This window comes from Chelon labrosus, assembly GCF_963514085.1.
Source record: "Chelon labrosus genome assembly, chromosome: 17".
Taxonomy (NCBI): Eukaryota; Metazoa; Chordata; class Actinopteri; order Mugiliformes; family Mugilidae; genus Chelon; species Chelon labrosus.
The window spans coordinates 18535951-18548767 of NC_140350.1; the positions used below are offsets into that span (position 1 = coordinate 18535951).

At 41.9% G+C, this 12817-nt stretch overlaps 1 protein-coding gene across 1 annotated transcript; it reads left to right on the forward strand.

Annotated features, from left to right (window-relative positions):
* The first annotated feature begins 441 nt into the window (after nt 1–441).
* Nucleotides 442–11700, forward strand: LOC311502698 (sodium- and chloride-dependent GABA transporter 2-like). The gene is made up of 14 exons (XM_084565033.1): nt 442–1217; nt 1334–1468; nt 1771–1911; nt 2058–2139; nt 2460–2592; nt 3352–3486; nt 3579–3682; nt 4073–4197; nt 5949–6061; nt 6153–6290; nt 7945–8047; nt 8192–8292; nt 9470–9640; nt 10117–11700. The coding sequence occupies exons 1-14, from the start codon at nt 1028–1030 to the stop codon at nt 10249–10251; spliced, it is 1806 nt and encodes a 601-aa protein (XP_084421159.1). The 5' UTR covers nt 442–1027; the 3' UTR covers nt 10252–11700.
* Nucleotides 11701–12817: the final 1117 nt, after the last annotated feature.

A 12817-nucleotide genomic window follows, 5' to 3' on the forward strand; every position in this document is an offset into this window, starting at 1 on the left:
TCGTGGTTTTTATTTTTAACAAGCTGAACCCTCAACGCCTTTGCTTTGCTTTTTATTTGAGAGCTGTCTGGGTGTTCCAGATCTTGTCAAGACTTCTTCAGCTCCCCTTCATGACACTTCAGACAGTGGAAACTGCGAGATGGATTTGATTTGTGGCTTTATTCAGACCCCCCATCAGTTGCTACTACAAGGTTTGTAGAGTAAGCGGATATACCTCTGGAAGTGTCGACATGTGACTTTTTACAGGTTGTTATCAACTTCATATCGGGCTTACGTTTCCTAAGGAGTCAGTCTACGCACAAAGCTCTGCAGGATCCCCACACTTTTTTTCTTTTATTCTGTTTTAAGCCTAGATTTGCAAGCAGTGGTTATTTTCTTACTTCTGTTGAAAAATTAACAAAATGCCCAAATATATTTGAAAACGCCTGACTGAAGTTAGTCAGTTACTGAACCCAAGCTCATCGTCTTTTTCTGTGCCACTATGTCAGGATTATATATATATATATTACATATTGTAAGCAATTGAGCTCTTTATTACTTAATCCTGAGTGCAAGTGGAAATCTACCTCAACTGTTCTGCTGAAGTGAGTGAAGTTGGACGATGAATGCTTAAGATGGCGATCTCCGTCAGCTCTAAGGGCTTGCGGGTGTAGGCCAATCTGTGCTACTTCCAACATGCAGAATAAAGTAACACCAAGCGGACAGATTAAGGGCATTGTTTTCGGCTCTAAGAGATGGTCCCGGACCATACCACATTTCTTTCACGGATTCGACATTTTTGCATGAATTAAGGCGGAGCCATTACGCACTCTCAAAGCACACTAACACCCTCCCTCGCACCCCAAACCCATACAATTATTTGTCTCAGCCATTCACAGAAACAGGACTGTCAGAGCTGCTGTCACAGGACGACAATCCTGAGCATATATTCTCAGCCTTAAACTGAGCCAATGTTGTTAGGATTTGCCACAGAATTGTATGAAGGGTCATAGGAAAGTTGGCCATAAGTGATTTTAAGGGTGTGAAGATGACCACTAGCGAAAAGAATGGCAATTCCACATGTCTTGTGCCGAATGGATATCCACAGAAGGCTAAAAAAGTGGAGGATAGGGGACACTGGGGGAACAAAGCCGAGTTCATCCTCACTGTGATGGGCGCAATCATTGGACCTGGAAATATATGGAGGTTTCCTTACCTGTGCTACAGAAACGGCGGAGGTGAGTGATTTCACACAGAAACAGTGGTGCCAAATGTCAAGCGCATGAGCTCAGTGTGGCATCATGTCGGTGGCAGTTTGAAGGGGGGAAGAAAAAAAATCTTGTCTTTCTTACAGGTGTGTTTTTCATCCCATACACCTTGTTCATATTTACATGCGGAATCCCCTTATTCTTCCTTGAGACTGCCTTGGGGCAGTACACCAGCCAGGGGGGCATTACGTGCTGGAGAAAAATATGCCCTCTCTTTCAAGGTAAAAAGAAAAGTTTATTTTCCCTATAATCGAATTTGAAAATGGCAGTGGTGATGCATTTGCTGCATTGTCTGTCAGCTGGCACAGTCTGGGTTTCACACTGCGCGCGTAATTACGCACAGACGCGAGCCTTTTTACAGTTGGTCCTCGGTCGATTTGAACCAGAAGTGGTACTTGTTACCACACCATAACATCAGTCATCTGAAATATTTATTTTCCTTAACAGGACACTTATTACACTGAGACTGTTGTGCAACAGTACAATATTTTCAGTGCGCATATCTATGGTTTTGTTTTCTCAGGCATGGGCTATGCCAGCCACTTAATCATCGCATTCAGTGCAACTTCCTATATTGTCATCCTGGCATGGGCGTTCTTTTACCTCTTCATATCCTTCAGTGCGGAATTACCCTGGGCCTCATGTGGGCACTACTGGAACACAGGTAACTGCAATTTACAGACTACAGTCTACCAGATAGGTTTCTGCTTTTTTTTTTAAGTTAAAATTGTTCTATGCACGCTTTATGACTTTTATATTTGGAAACATGAAGCAGATTTGCATTGCCAGTGTTTTATTTTCTTTAAATAGACTCATGCTTAGACCTCAACCAGCAGAATCTGAGCATGACACCCAGGCTGAACGCCACCCTTCCAGTTGTGGAGTTCTGGCAGTAAGCAACTCACACAAGACAAGCTGAATGCTATTTTTTCCCCCCAAACACCCTCCCCTTCCCTTTCTTTCTTTCTCTCTTTCTCTCTCTCGCTCTTTTCTCAGCCATCCCCATCTCTTCAAACCCTCTCCCCCCTCCCTAAACCCTCACCCACTTTTAGCCTGCTTCTGATTTTCTCTTCTTTCCCCCGTCACTCATCCACCCTCTCATCGTGCAACTCAGTTTTCGCACCTCTCTCGCTTATTTAGTTCCCTTCCCCTTCACCTGTCATTCATTTATGGTCTCACCTCCCCACCCCTGCTCCCTTCATTTTTTTCCAGGCGGCGGGTTTTAAATATCTCAGGTGGCATTGAGGAGGTGGGCAGCTTGAGGTGGGAACTGGCCCTGTGTCTCATCCTGAGCTGGGTCATCTGCTACTTTTGCGTTTGGAAGGGCATCAAATCAACGGGAAAGGTTGGTTGCTCAAACACCAAATAACATTTGAGAATGTGTCACGCATCTTTGTAAAAAAATACCAATAAATGCTGGCCAAAGTATCATAGTTACATGATTTGTGTTCTAGTTGTTTTATCCATGCTTCAGCCTCTGGCTCACTGAAACAGTATCAGTTTCTTTCAGCTGACTGCTACCATCCAGCCATATTCAAAAGTACAAAAGGCATCTGGACATTGCTACTGCACTTATACCATCATGCACACTGATAGCATTTTGGTCATCAGTTGTTATATAGAGAAACTGGCCACACTGTGATCTTGCATCCAACTCCACTCACTTGAAAATGATATATCAGGAAACAACAGAAGTAAATTCCCATTTGCACTCAGCGTTCAAATGTCAAGGTCAATGTTACTTCACAAAATCATGTTCGAAAATGACATCTGACAACATTTCACGCAAACGTATAGTAGGAGTTCAGCGTCTTCGCTTCCTGTCACTGGCTGACAACCAGGATCTTTTATTAATTTCCTTTTATTAAAGTCCTCATTACATATATCACACGAGTCTGGACAGACATGAGTTATAAACTGCTGCTTAATGGGTTGGCAAAAGCACCATGAGGTGGTAACAAGTTAAATATTATATGTGTTTCTGAACTTGATGCTAGCATGAATATCATGCATGTTCATATAATGTCAACTGATGAAATCAGGTGACTGATCTGAGCCTACAATTTGTAAAACGTATTTAACCTACTCTCTCTTTTCTTTTCAGGCGGCCTACTTCACAGCCACCTTCCCCTACGCTATGCTGTTTGTTTTGCTAATCCGCGGCGTTACCCTACCCGGGGCAATGGATGGAATCATTTACTACCTGTACCCTGATATCTCTCGCCTCACAGATGCTCAGGTACAGTAAGACGACGCAGACAACTTTTGGACTGCTACAGTCTTACCGGGCACGTTCATATGTGTATACATGTATGTGTCGAACCTCTCCAGGTGTGGATGGATGCCGGCACCCAGATCTTCTTCTCTTATGCAATCGGCCTTGGTTTCCTCACCTCTCTTGGGAGTTACAACACGTACAACAACAACTGTTACAGGTACTGCTAAACCGGGAGATACTGGGAGCTTTTTCCTCTCCGTTACATAATATTTCGTAAGCCTTACGTTTATATTACGTTTCCTTCTACGTTAAGTCTTAAAAGATCAAAATAGTTCCCGGCTTAAACAGAATCAGAATCAGAATCAGCTTTATTGGTTAAGTATGTGTGCACATACAGGGAATTTGACTCCGGTAACTTTTGCTCTCTTGCACAGAAACACACAGAACTTAAATAAGTGTAACAAATAAATCTCAAACTGTACGCATAAAATAGAAATAGAATAAAAAATAGAAAAATTGAGAGATAAAGGATAAAAGCAGATATATACAACGATCCAGGAGTTTGTACAGTGAGTATATACAATAATGCAGAGTCATTGTGTTTCAGGGACTGTTTCTACTTGTGTCTGCTGAACAGCGCCACCAGCATTGTGGCAGGCTTTGCCATTTTCTCGGTTTTGGGTTTCATGACGTACGAACAAGGAGTGGATATTTCTGAAGTGGCAGAATCAGGCGAGTGTTGAGATAACTCAGTTGAGATAAATGTCATATTGCAACCCCCCAAGACGCCATCTCTTCATTCTTTGTGGAAATTGTGTGAAATCATATGTAGTTAGTTTTTTGTTCAGCTCGTTATATTTGGAACCTATAGGAGCGTTCTGACAGAGCTTCTTCTGACAGCTTTAGTTCCTCTTTGACATTTTGCCAGTTGAGGTAAAGCATGCTGCTCGCTTCAGGTGAGCCTGATCACTGCTAACCGGTGAGCCGTAGGAATGCAGAGGTTAAGACAAAAAAATAAGATTAATGAATCACTGTTGATAATTATGACCTACATGTTAAGAATCACAAAGTAATCCCTGAATTGTGGTGACTTCTTGGCAACCTGCCAGAATATTTGCTTTTAGCCACATGTATAGACTTTTGCGGCCAAACTGCATTGTGTTTCTGTGCAAAGTTTCTGGTGAAGTTGGACCCAAATGCAGGACATAAAGGGGAGGCAGGAGTAGGGAACAAAATTACTTTAACCCCAGAACATTAACGTTCACCTGATAAGAAATGCTTCTCATCAAAATATATTCAAGTACAACAATACATGGTAAACTGGAGTATTTTTCCCTTTTATTTTCAACAATAGGACATCTCATAACACAAAAAGAAATAAAACAAACTAATTATGCGAAAAATTAGGGAATCTTTAACGAATGGCTCCTAAAAAGAAACAAGGAATGGAGCTGGGAACTTGAACTTTGGTCCACCTAGGAATAAAAGGTACTGCAGGAAAAGCAGGGCATCAAAAAAACAACACAAATCCAAAAGCAGCTGAAAACCAAAACCAAGAGGAACTGAATAGCGAGACATATGGTGTAACATCACAGACGACTTGACAAAAGGAAAGGCAGGGGTATATATACACTCACACACACACACACACACACACACACACACACACACACACACACAAGGCCTGATAGAATAATGAGAGACAGGTGAGACCAATGAGGGGAGGAGCACACATAGACATATATAGATAGACGCGACATTGAGCGCTGCCGTCTACTAGAGCGGCGTGCCTACAGGGCGGCCATCTTGGACAGGGCCACTCGCTCCTACAGTGCATTACATCTATGGAAGAATGGGGTTTCTACACAATAAAAGTGATCATAAATCGTTCAGTTGAAGTCCGGCATCTTTTCTTTACAATCCTCTGTCAGAAGCTGGTCTGCTGATAACATTAAGTAAAAATTGTATTTGGGTAGTAAAACCATATTTTTATCATAGCTACATGTGTGACGTTTTTAACAGTTCAATACGTTTTGAAATCGGTCCAAAATTCAGCGAATAATTCTACTTTGAGATTGAGGAGTACCTCTTTCCTTCGTATGTTCATGCACCGCTGCCTCTGCGAGCCCTGTACCAAGATGGCGGCGCTTTAGGCACGTCCCTCCACAGTCAATGTCGCGTCTATCTATATATGTCTATGGGAGCACAGACATGAGACACAAAGCAGGACAGGTGAGCGGAATCACGAAGGCGGGGACAGACAAAGACAGGAAGTAAAAACTTAAGTCCAACAAGAAAACTGGTTACAAAATAAAACAGGAAACACCAGAAAACCCCGACTTTTTTTTTTTTATCCATGGTCCCCAGATAATGAACCCCAATCTCAGTGGGATTGCCATCATCCGCTAATTTTTTTCATTTCCCTGTTGCGTTCTATTTATGTTCATGTTCTATGTCTTTACGTTCTCTGTGTGTGTTTGCAGGTCCGGGGTTGGCGTTCATTGTCTACCCGCGTGCTGTAGCTTTGATGCCCATGCCTCAGGTGTGGTCGGTGTGTTTCTTCCTCATGATCATTCTGCTTGGACTGGACAGTCAGGTACGACCCGGGCACGTCTGATCGGACGCATTTTAATGACTGAATGAATGAATGAATGAATGAATCTGACTTCTTTGATTTGACGTCACAGTTTGTCGGCCTGGAGTGCCTGATGACGTCAGTGGTTGATCTGTTCCCCGTGTACCTGCAACAAGGCCACAGACGTGAGCTGGTCCTGCTGGCTGTGTGCGCCACCTGCTGTTTGCTGGGACTCTCCCTGGTCACGGAGGTTTGTGTGCAGCCGAACACACAACTGAGCTGGAGATTACAGTTCAGTAGGGAGCGGATGAATTAAACTGATCAAGCAAGCGGTGTATAAACTGACACAAAGTGGGTCCAATCCGAAAAAGCTGAAAAAGCAAACACTAGAAGGGGGGAAACAGCTAGTCTGGCCTGTTACCACCCCTGAAGAGCACAAATTAACAGTGGGACAAATGGGACTGCAGCGGGTTATGTGTCAAATCATTTCATGGCTAGCTGCCAGGCTAGCTGTTTCCTCCCATTTCCGAATGTTAATTGTGAGCTAGACTAACTGTGGAAAACTAGACTTGCGTAATGTCTCCTGGTTGTGTAATACTGCAATACAGTCACTTTAATGCAACCTTGAATATGGTCTTATACAAATAAGTATTGTAATTCAGTCTGAAATTCATTTTTAAATACTTTCAATGCATTTTATCCTGGATCTTTTGAACAAAATGCATATGAATTGTTTTGAAACATAAGTGCTCCCTTATTCATAGTTCCAGGTGTTTTTGTGCCGCGCATCGACACGCAGATTAAATGCAGTGAGTTACGGCACAGGTAGGCTTTAAATACAGCCATGTGAAAAGTTCAGAAACTCAAGCTACTGCATAAAAGTTTACTCCAACTTCGTTCTGTTGCAAGGCTGAAGGGCGTGCAGAAAAGCCAGCCAAACCCTTCAAGCAGGGACCTTCCTGTCCGTTTTCTAATGTTATCGTCTTTCACGAATAAATGTCTCACACTGTTGAATTATTAACCGTAATTAATAATAATAATTAATAACAGTAACAATATCACATTTAACAGAGACCGACGCCACAGCAGCCGAATATACTTGAAAAGAGGATTGGATTAAAGGATTACTGTCTTTCTTGTAAAACGGAAGCTCAGAATTTGTGAGGAAACCGCTTGTTGATAATGTGCATAATGTTTCTGACCCTGATGTTAATGCGGTTACTGGTGTTAAATAATGAAGACAGTGTGACCGTGGTGGTTTATTAATGCTGTTAGGAGACATGGTTGGGTTTATCATATTTGTTTTTATCTGTATTTATTTTTAAAAGGGGGAGCTAGGGATAAAGTGGATAAATTAAGTTGGATGTTATTCTTCTATTACGTTGAAGAACTCAGGCTGACACTCACAAAAGCCGCTCGAAGGCCTTGAAAGAAAATATTAGAAAACAAAAAAATGTATGCCCACCTTTGTGATATCTCAGGAACAACTTGAGAAAACGTCTTCAGATTTGGCACACGCATTCATTTGGACTCAAAGAGTGTTGCCCGAGTGTCAAGGTCCTTGCGGCCTCACCAAGCCCGTGTTTGGCCGTAACCGAGCTCGTGAACTCTATCTATCTCAAGAACACCCTGAAGGAATTTCCTCAAATTTGGCCCAAAATTTAAGTTGGACCCGAGAACGAACTGATTTCAACTTGGTGGTCGAAGGTAAAAAAGGTTAATTTGCCCTCACAAAAACATGTTTTCTGGCCAGACCTCAAGAATTTATATTAATAATAATTTTCTGACAAAAACATGAGTCTGGACGTACCAAGATGTAAACTGCATTAGTTGATCGGGAAGTGTACAACTGAAAGACGATAACTCTAGGTCATTTGGATTATCACTTCTGTCCTTGTTTTTAGGGAGGGATATACCTGCTTCAGCTGTTAGACCATCATGTGTGTAGTGGCACCACCCTGCTCCTCCTCTCCTTCTGCCAGTCCATCAGCATTGCCTGGGTGTACGGTGAGTCCCAGACATCACTGTGCCTGTCCTGTCCTATGTCCTGTGGAACATTTGAAAGCCAATGCGTGCCTGTTTTGGTTTGGGGATTTATGTAAAATATAATATATAGTGAACCCTTCTAATAATATTTCCTTTTCCCTAAAGGTGCTGACCGCTTTTATGGCAATATCACAGACATGATTGGTTATCGTCCGTACCCATTTATGAAATGCTGCTGGCGCTACATCACCCCCTTCATCTGTTTTGTACGTTATTTCATTCACTCTGTCACTGTGATTATTTTTTTCCCACCCTCGTGTGCTGACACCCAGTGCATGATGTTGTATGTAATGTGTACATTCATGAGAGGAAGGGAGGCCCACTCTTGTGAGAATTACGTGCAAATCAGTCACAGGCATAAAGCTGTGGATACACACACACCCATACACGGAAGGTGAATTTATTGTATTTTCACAACAGCATAAAGCTGCCTTATAACTCTTTTTGCCCCGCGCTTAAAGGGGAGTTACCATTTTTTACAACCTGGACCTTATTTCTGGCATAAAATGCAATCGTTTACTCACCCATATAACTTTGGTGTCATTTGGAGTTGTTCAGACGATATTTAGATCCGCGTATATCCATATAGTGGGAGTGACTGGGGCACCGAAACGCAGTCTCTAAATAACGCATTATCTGCTGTGAAACTTGTTCATTTCACCAATTTTTTGTTATGATATGCTAGTGCTATTCCCCGTTGAGTCCGGAGTTACCTGTTATCATCGTCCGGGGTCTGTAGATTGACCTACTAACCTCTGACCTGGATGATGTCATCTCTGAGCGCCGCGTGCACACCGCGCGGCTTGTTTACCTGTAATTTGCCACTGCTAGTATACGGATGAGGAGCTCGCTGAAAGGAGGATGCGGAGGCAGAGAGAGGAACAGCTGGCCAAAGAACAACAAACCGCTGCACGTCCGCGAATAGATAACAGGTAACTCCGGACTCAAAGGGGAATAGCACTAGCGTATCATAACAAAATATTGGTGAAATGAACAAGTTTCGCAGCAGATAATGCGTTATTTAGAGGCTGCGTTTCGGTGCCCCAGTCACTCCCACTATATGGATATATGCTGATCTAAACATCGTCCAGACGACTCCAAATGACATCAAAGTTATATGGGTGAGTAAACGATCGTATTTTATGCCAGAAACAAGGTCCAGTTGTAAAAAACTGTAATTCCCCTTTACTTTTGCACTCTAAATATCCTCAACAAAATGTCTGCCATTACAAGTTTTAATAATATGCATGCCACGGTGGCTCTTTGTTACCTGCTATTTAAAGATGGCTAGTATATAATGACTTAATAAGAAGAACATGTGAGAATCATTATACAATCATTTTACAATAATACAATAATCCACTTTGTCTTATCGCATCTCAGGGAACATTCATCTTCTCCATCGTCAAATATTCCCCACTGAAGTTCAGTAACACTTACGTCTATCCATTCTGGGCAAACGTTCTGGGATGGTTCATCGCCACGGTCTCCCTCTCCCTCATCCCACTGTTTGTGTTACACAAAATGATCCAAGGAAAAGGCACTATTCGGCAGGTAGGCGCAAGTCCATGTTTTGTGAAAGTGTCTTCAAGCAGATTTTGCTGAAAAAAAGCACAAATACCGTATTATAATACGATTATGTAGTACAAAGTTATATAAATAATGTAATTTTGTACATGTGACACGGATGAGGGTCGTCTTGTTCTTTTTTGCGGCTAAAATTGAATTGAGCTGCTGTGACGACTACATTTATGAAGCAATTGAAAAACATCGTTCTGGTTTGTTTACATCGTTTTAGTCAATTTGCCACAGTTCTCAAAGAGCAACTGGGACTGGATGAATGGCAGAGCTAAATTTATTTGTGTTGGCCCTGTTCTGAGCTTGGCTACCATAATTGGGACAAAAAATCCAGTAGGTTCAGAATTACAGCGCTATGTTCCTAGGATTTCTGCAAACGTTTCTGGATTCTGGAAGTGCTGTTTTGTTTCTTGCTCTGACTGGTTGAATGTGCGTGTCTTTTCTCTCCTCAGCGTTTCCTGTTCCTCTGTCAGCCTGTGGATGACCTCCCCATGAATCAAACCCGCCCTCCAGCTCTGCAAACCAGTGACACCGCCTCCCACACGGAGCTCAAACCTTTGTCCTGCAACCGCGAGCTCCCTCAGTGAATGCACCTGAGAGATGTGCTGTAAAATCAGCGTGCGGTCTTCGTGGCGCGTAATCATCCAGTGTTTATAATCATGCACAGGAATTCCATAAGGTGTATGCCAGCGGGACAGCCATTTGAAGAAAAAGGATTTTCCTAGAGTGGCCTGCATTTTCTTGGTAACGTTAATCTGCAACGGCGTATTAGGTTTTATCCAATTATATCTGTGGGGGAGTATTACGGCTTGTTACAGCAATTGACACGTAATACTTATGACAAGCTGAGGCAAAAAAAAAAAAAAAAAGTTTATGTTCTAAGTTAGACTCTCTCTTCATTTTTTTTGTGAGTGTGACAAAATAAATTTAAATCAGTTTGGAGGATTTTTTACCTTAAACTTTTTGCATTTATTCTGATACATACATACATACACTGGCCTTATTGGCTGTAACTTAGTAAATATAGTATTTTGCAGAGATAATGATCATTAGGCAAAGGTGGATTTTATTAGTTTCTCCAGAATATGCCATGTCTTATTCTGAGGTATGCATTGACTCGCCAAAATATCTGCATGCAAATACAGCAATCGAGCACTAAAACCCTCCTTCACGACCGCCATATGGTTCAATTCATGTTGAAACAGCGTAAGACAGGTGGCAGTTGCCGCTGCGTTTTCATTTTGGAGGATGTGGGTTGTGCTGCCGTTAAGCTGGATCGAAGTAAACGGCTACGGGGTTTAAAACGGGGTTGTCAAGATACTTGGAACATGTGTCGTGTGTGCAACACAGTAAGAATTTGTTACTTCCGCAAACCACAGCCTCCCAGATGAAAACGCAGTTGAATCAGCGTCTCTCTCTTAGTTGATTTAAACAATCGTGGAATATCATAAGCTCTGTGTAACCAGGATTTCATTGCGAGACTGTTATATATTAGGATGCATTCATTTTCGGAAGAGTGCATGCACCAGTTTGAAGGTTACACACATCATTTTAGGAAAATCATAAATGAAAATGTCTCTGTGCTTTACTGTCGTTTTTTGTGCATGATACATTAACATTAATTAATTTTTTATTATTATTATTATTATTATTTGAGCATTTATCTTACCGTGCATCTACTATATATTGTATGTACACTTATAATGTACCTCTTAAAACTATGTTGTGCCTTACAACTATACAGGTTATTAGCATACTTTATTTCCTGTCCTTACACATGCATATATAAAGTGGGGAGCTATTATTTTGGGAGTTGGATTTTTGATTGAGGACACGTGTCTGTCCATTTTAATGGTCAAGAAATGGTATGTTATATTGTTTTCAAGGGTAATTATTACACTATTTATGTTGTCTACCTTTGTATGCAAACTGTGGGTAAATGAATAAAGAGCGATGGCGGATGTGATCACGCAACAGTGGTGTCTATAATCATTTCTCCAGCTGACATTTTAGAAAGGTCGAGACTCCAGCAGCACTTTTAGTATAAGGAACAACTTTATTAGACGGATGTGTTTCAACAAGTGGCCTTCATGACCCCTAACCCTAACCCTTCATGACCCTGATGAAGGCCGAAACGCATTGGTCTAATAAAGTCGTTCCTTATACAAGAAATGCTGCTGGAGTCTCAACCTTTCTACAGTGTCCTTTCTTCCTCTATGCACCGTGGTAGCAGGTGAAGTCCCACCAGAAATATGGTATGGATAGATTTCAAAATGACTTTATTCTTCGTTGTTAGGCCCCTGAAACAACGCAAAATGGGATTCACGCGTTATTTTGTTTTAGTTAGTGACCCCCTTATTGACACCTTGTGTCGTTGATTCAGCGGTCCACCTACACCTGAAGGACAAAGGACACTCCTTTGAAGATAACAATGTCCAAATCTTAGCCAGAGAAGACCGATGGTTTGAAAGAGGAGTAAAGGAAGCCATCTATGTCAGACTGGAAAAACCTTCACTAAACAGAGGAGGTGGACTGAGATTTAATCTGCCATCTATTTACAATACAGTTTTAACTTCTGTCCCCAAGAAGTTTCAATCTCATTCACACCTTGACACTGGATCCTCTGACGGACAAGAGTCGTTAGAGCACCATTCATAGGGAAGAGGAGGGGGACAAAACAGTCCCCCCTCAACAACAGGTAAGTACCCAGTCGTCAATGGAAATTAGCTGCACCAGTTTCTGGTTATTAGCATAACAAGCAAGTTTTTTCAGGAGGAGTTCCTATTTAAACCTCAGACTTCCAACCAGTCCCCTAGAACTGAAGAAGTTACTCGGATGAGTGGTGAAACGTCTTCTCAAAAAACCAGTTGCCTTTTTTGGAACCTTTGTTGGATAACCCATCAGAAACTTGCTTGACTTGTTTCTCTTAATGTCCAGAAACTGGCACGACCAGTGTCCATTAACGACCTATTATCAGTCAGAGGCTCCAGTCTCAAGGCGTGAATGGGGTAGAAAATTCTTGGGGACAGAAGTTAGGACTGGTTAGGACTGTATTGTAAACTGATGGCAGATTATGTCTCAGTCCACAACCTCTTAGTGATTTTTTTTTTGTTTACAATCTAACATATGGCTTCATTTACTCCTCTTTTGAAC

What these genes read in the sequence shown, in the direction of transcription:
- LOC311502698 (XM_084565033.1), top strand. Translation starts at nt 1,028, where the DNA reads ATGACCACTAGCGAAAAGAATGGCAATTCCACATGTCTTGTGCCGAAT. An exon ending in TTCTGAAGTGGCAGAATCAG is followed by an intron (nt 4,198 to 5,948) that starts GCGAGTGTTGAG and finishes GTGTGTTTGCAG; the next exon opens with GTCCGGGGTTGGCGTTCATT. An exon ending in GACTCTCCCTGGTCACGGAG is followed by an intron (nt 6,291 to 7,944) that starts GTTTGTGTGCAG and finishes CCTTGTTTTTAG; the next exon opens with GGAGGGATATACCTGCTTCA.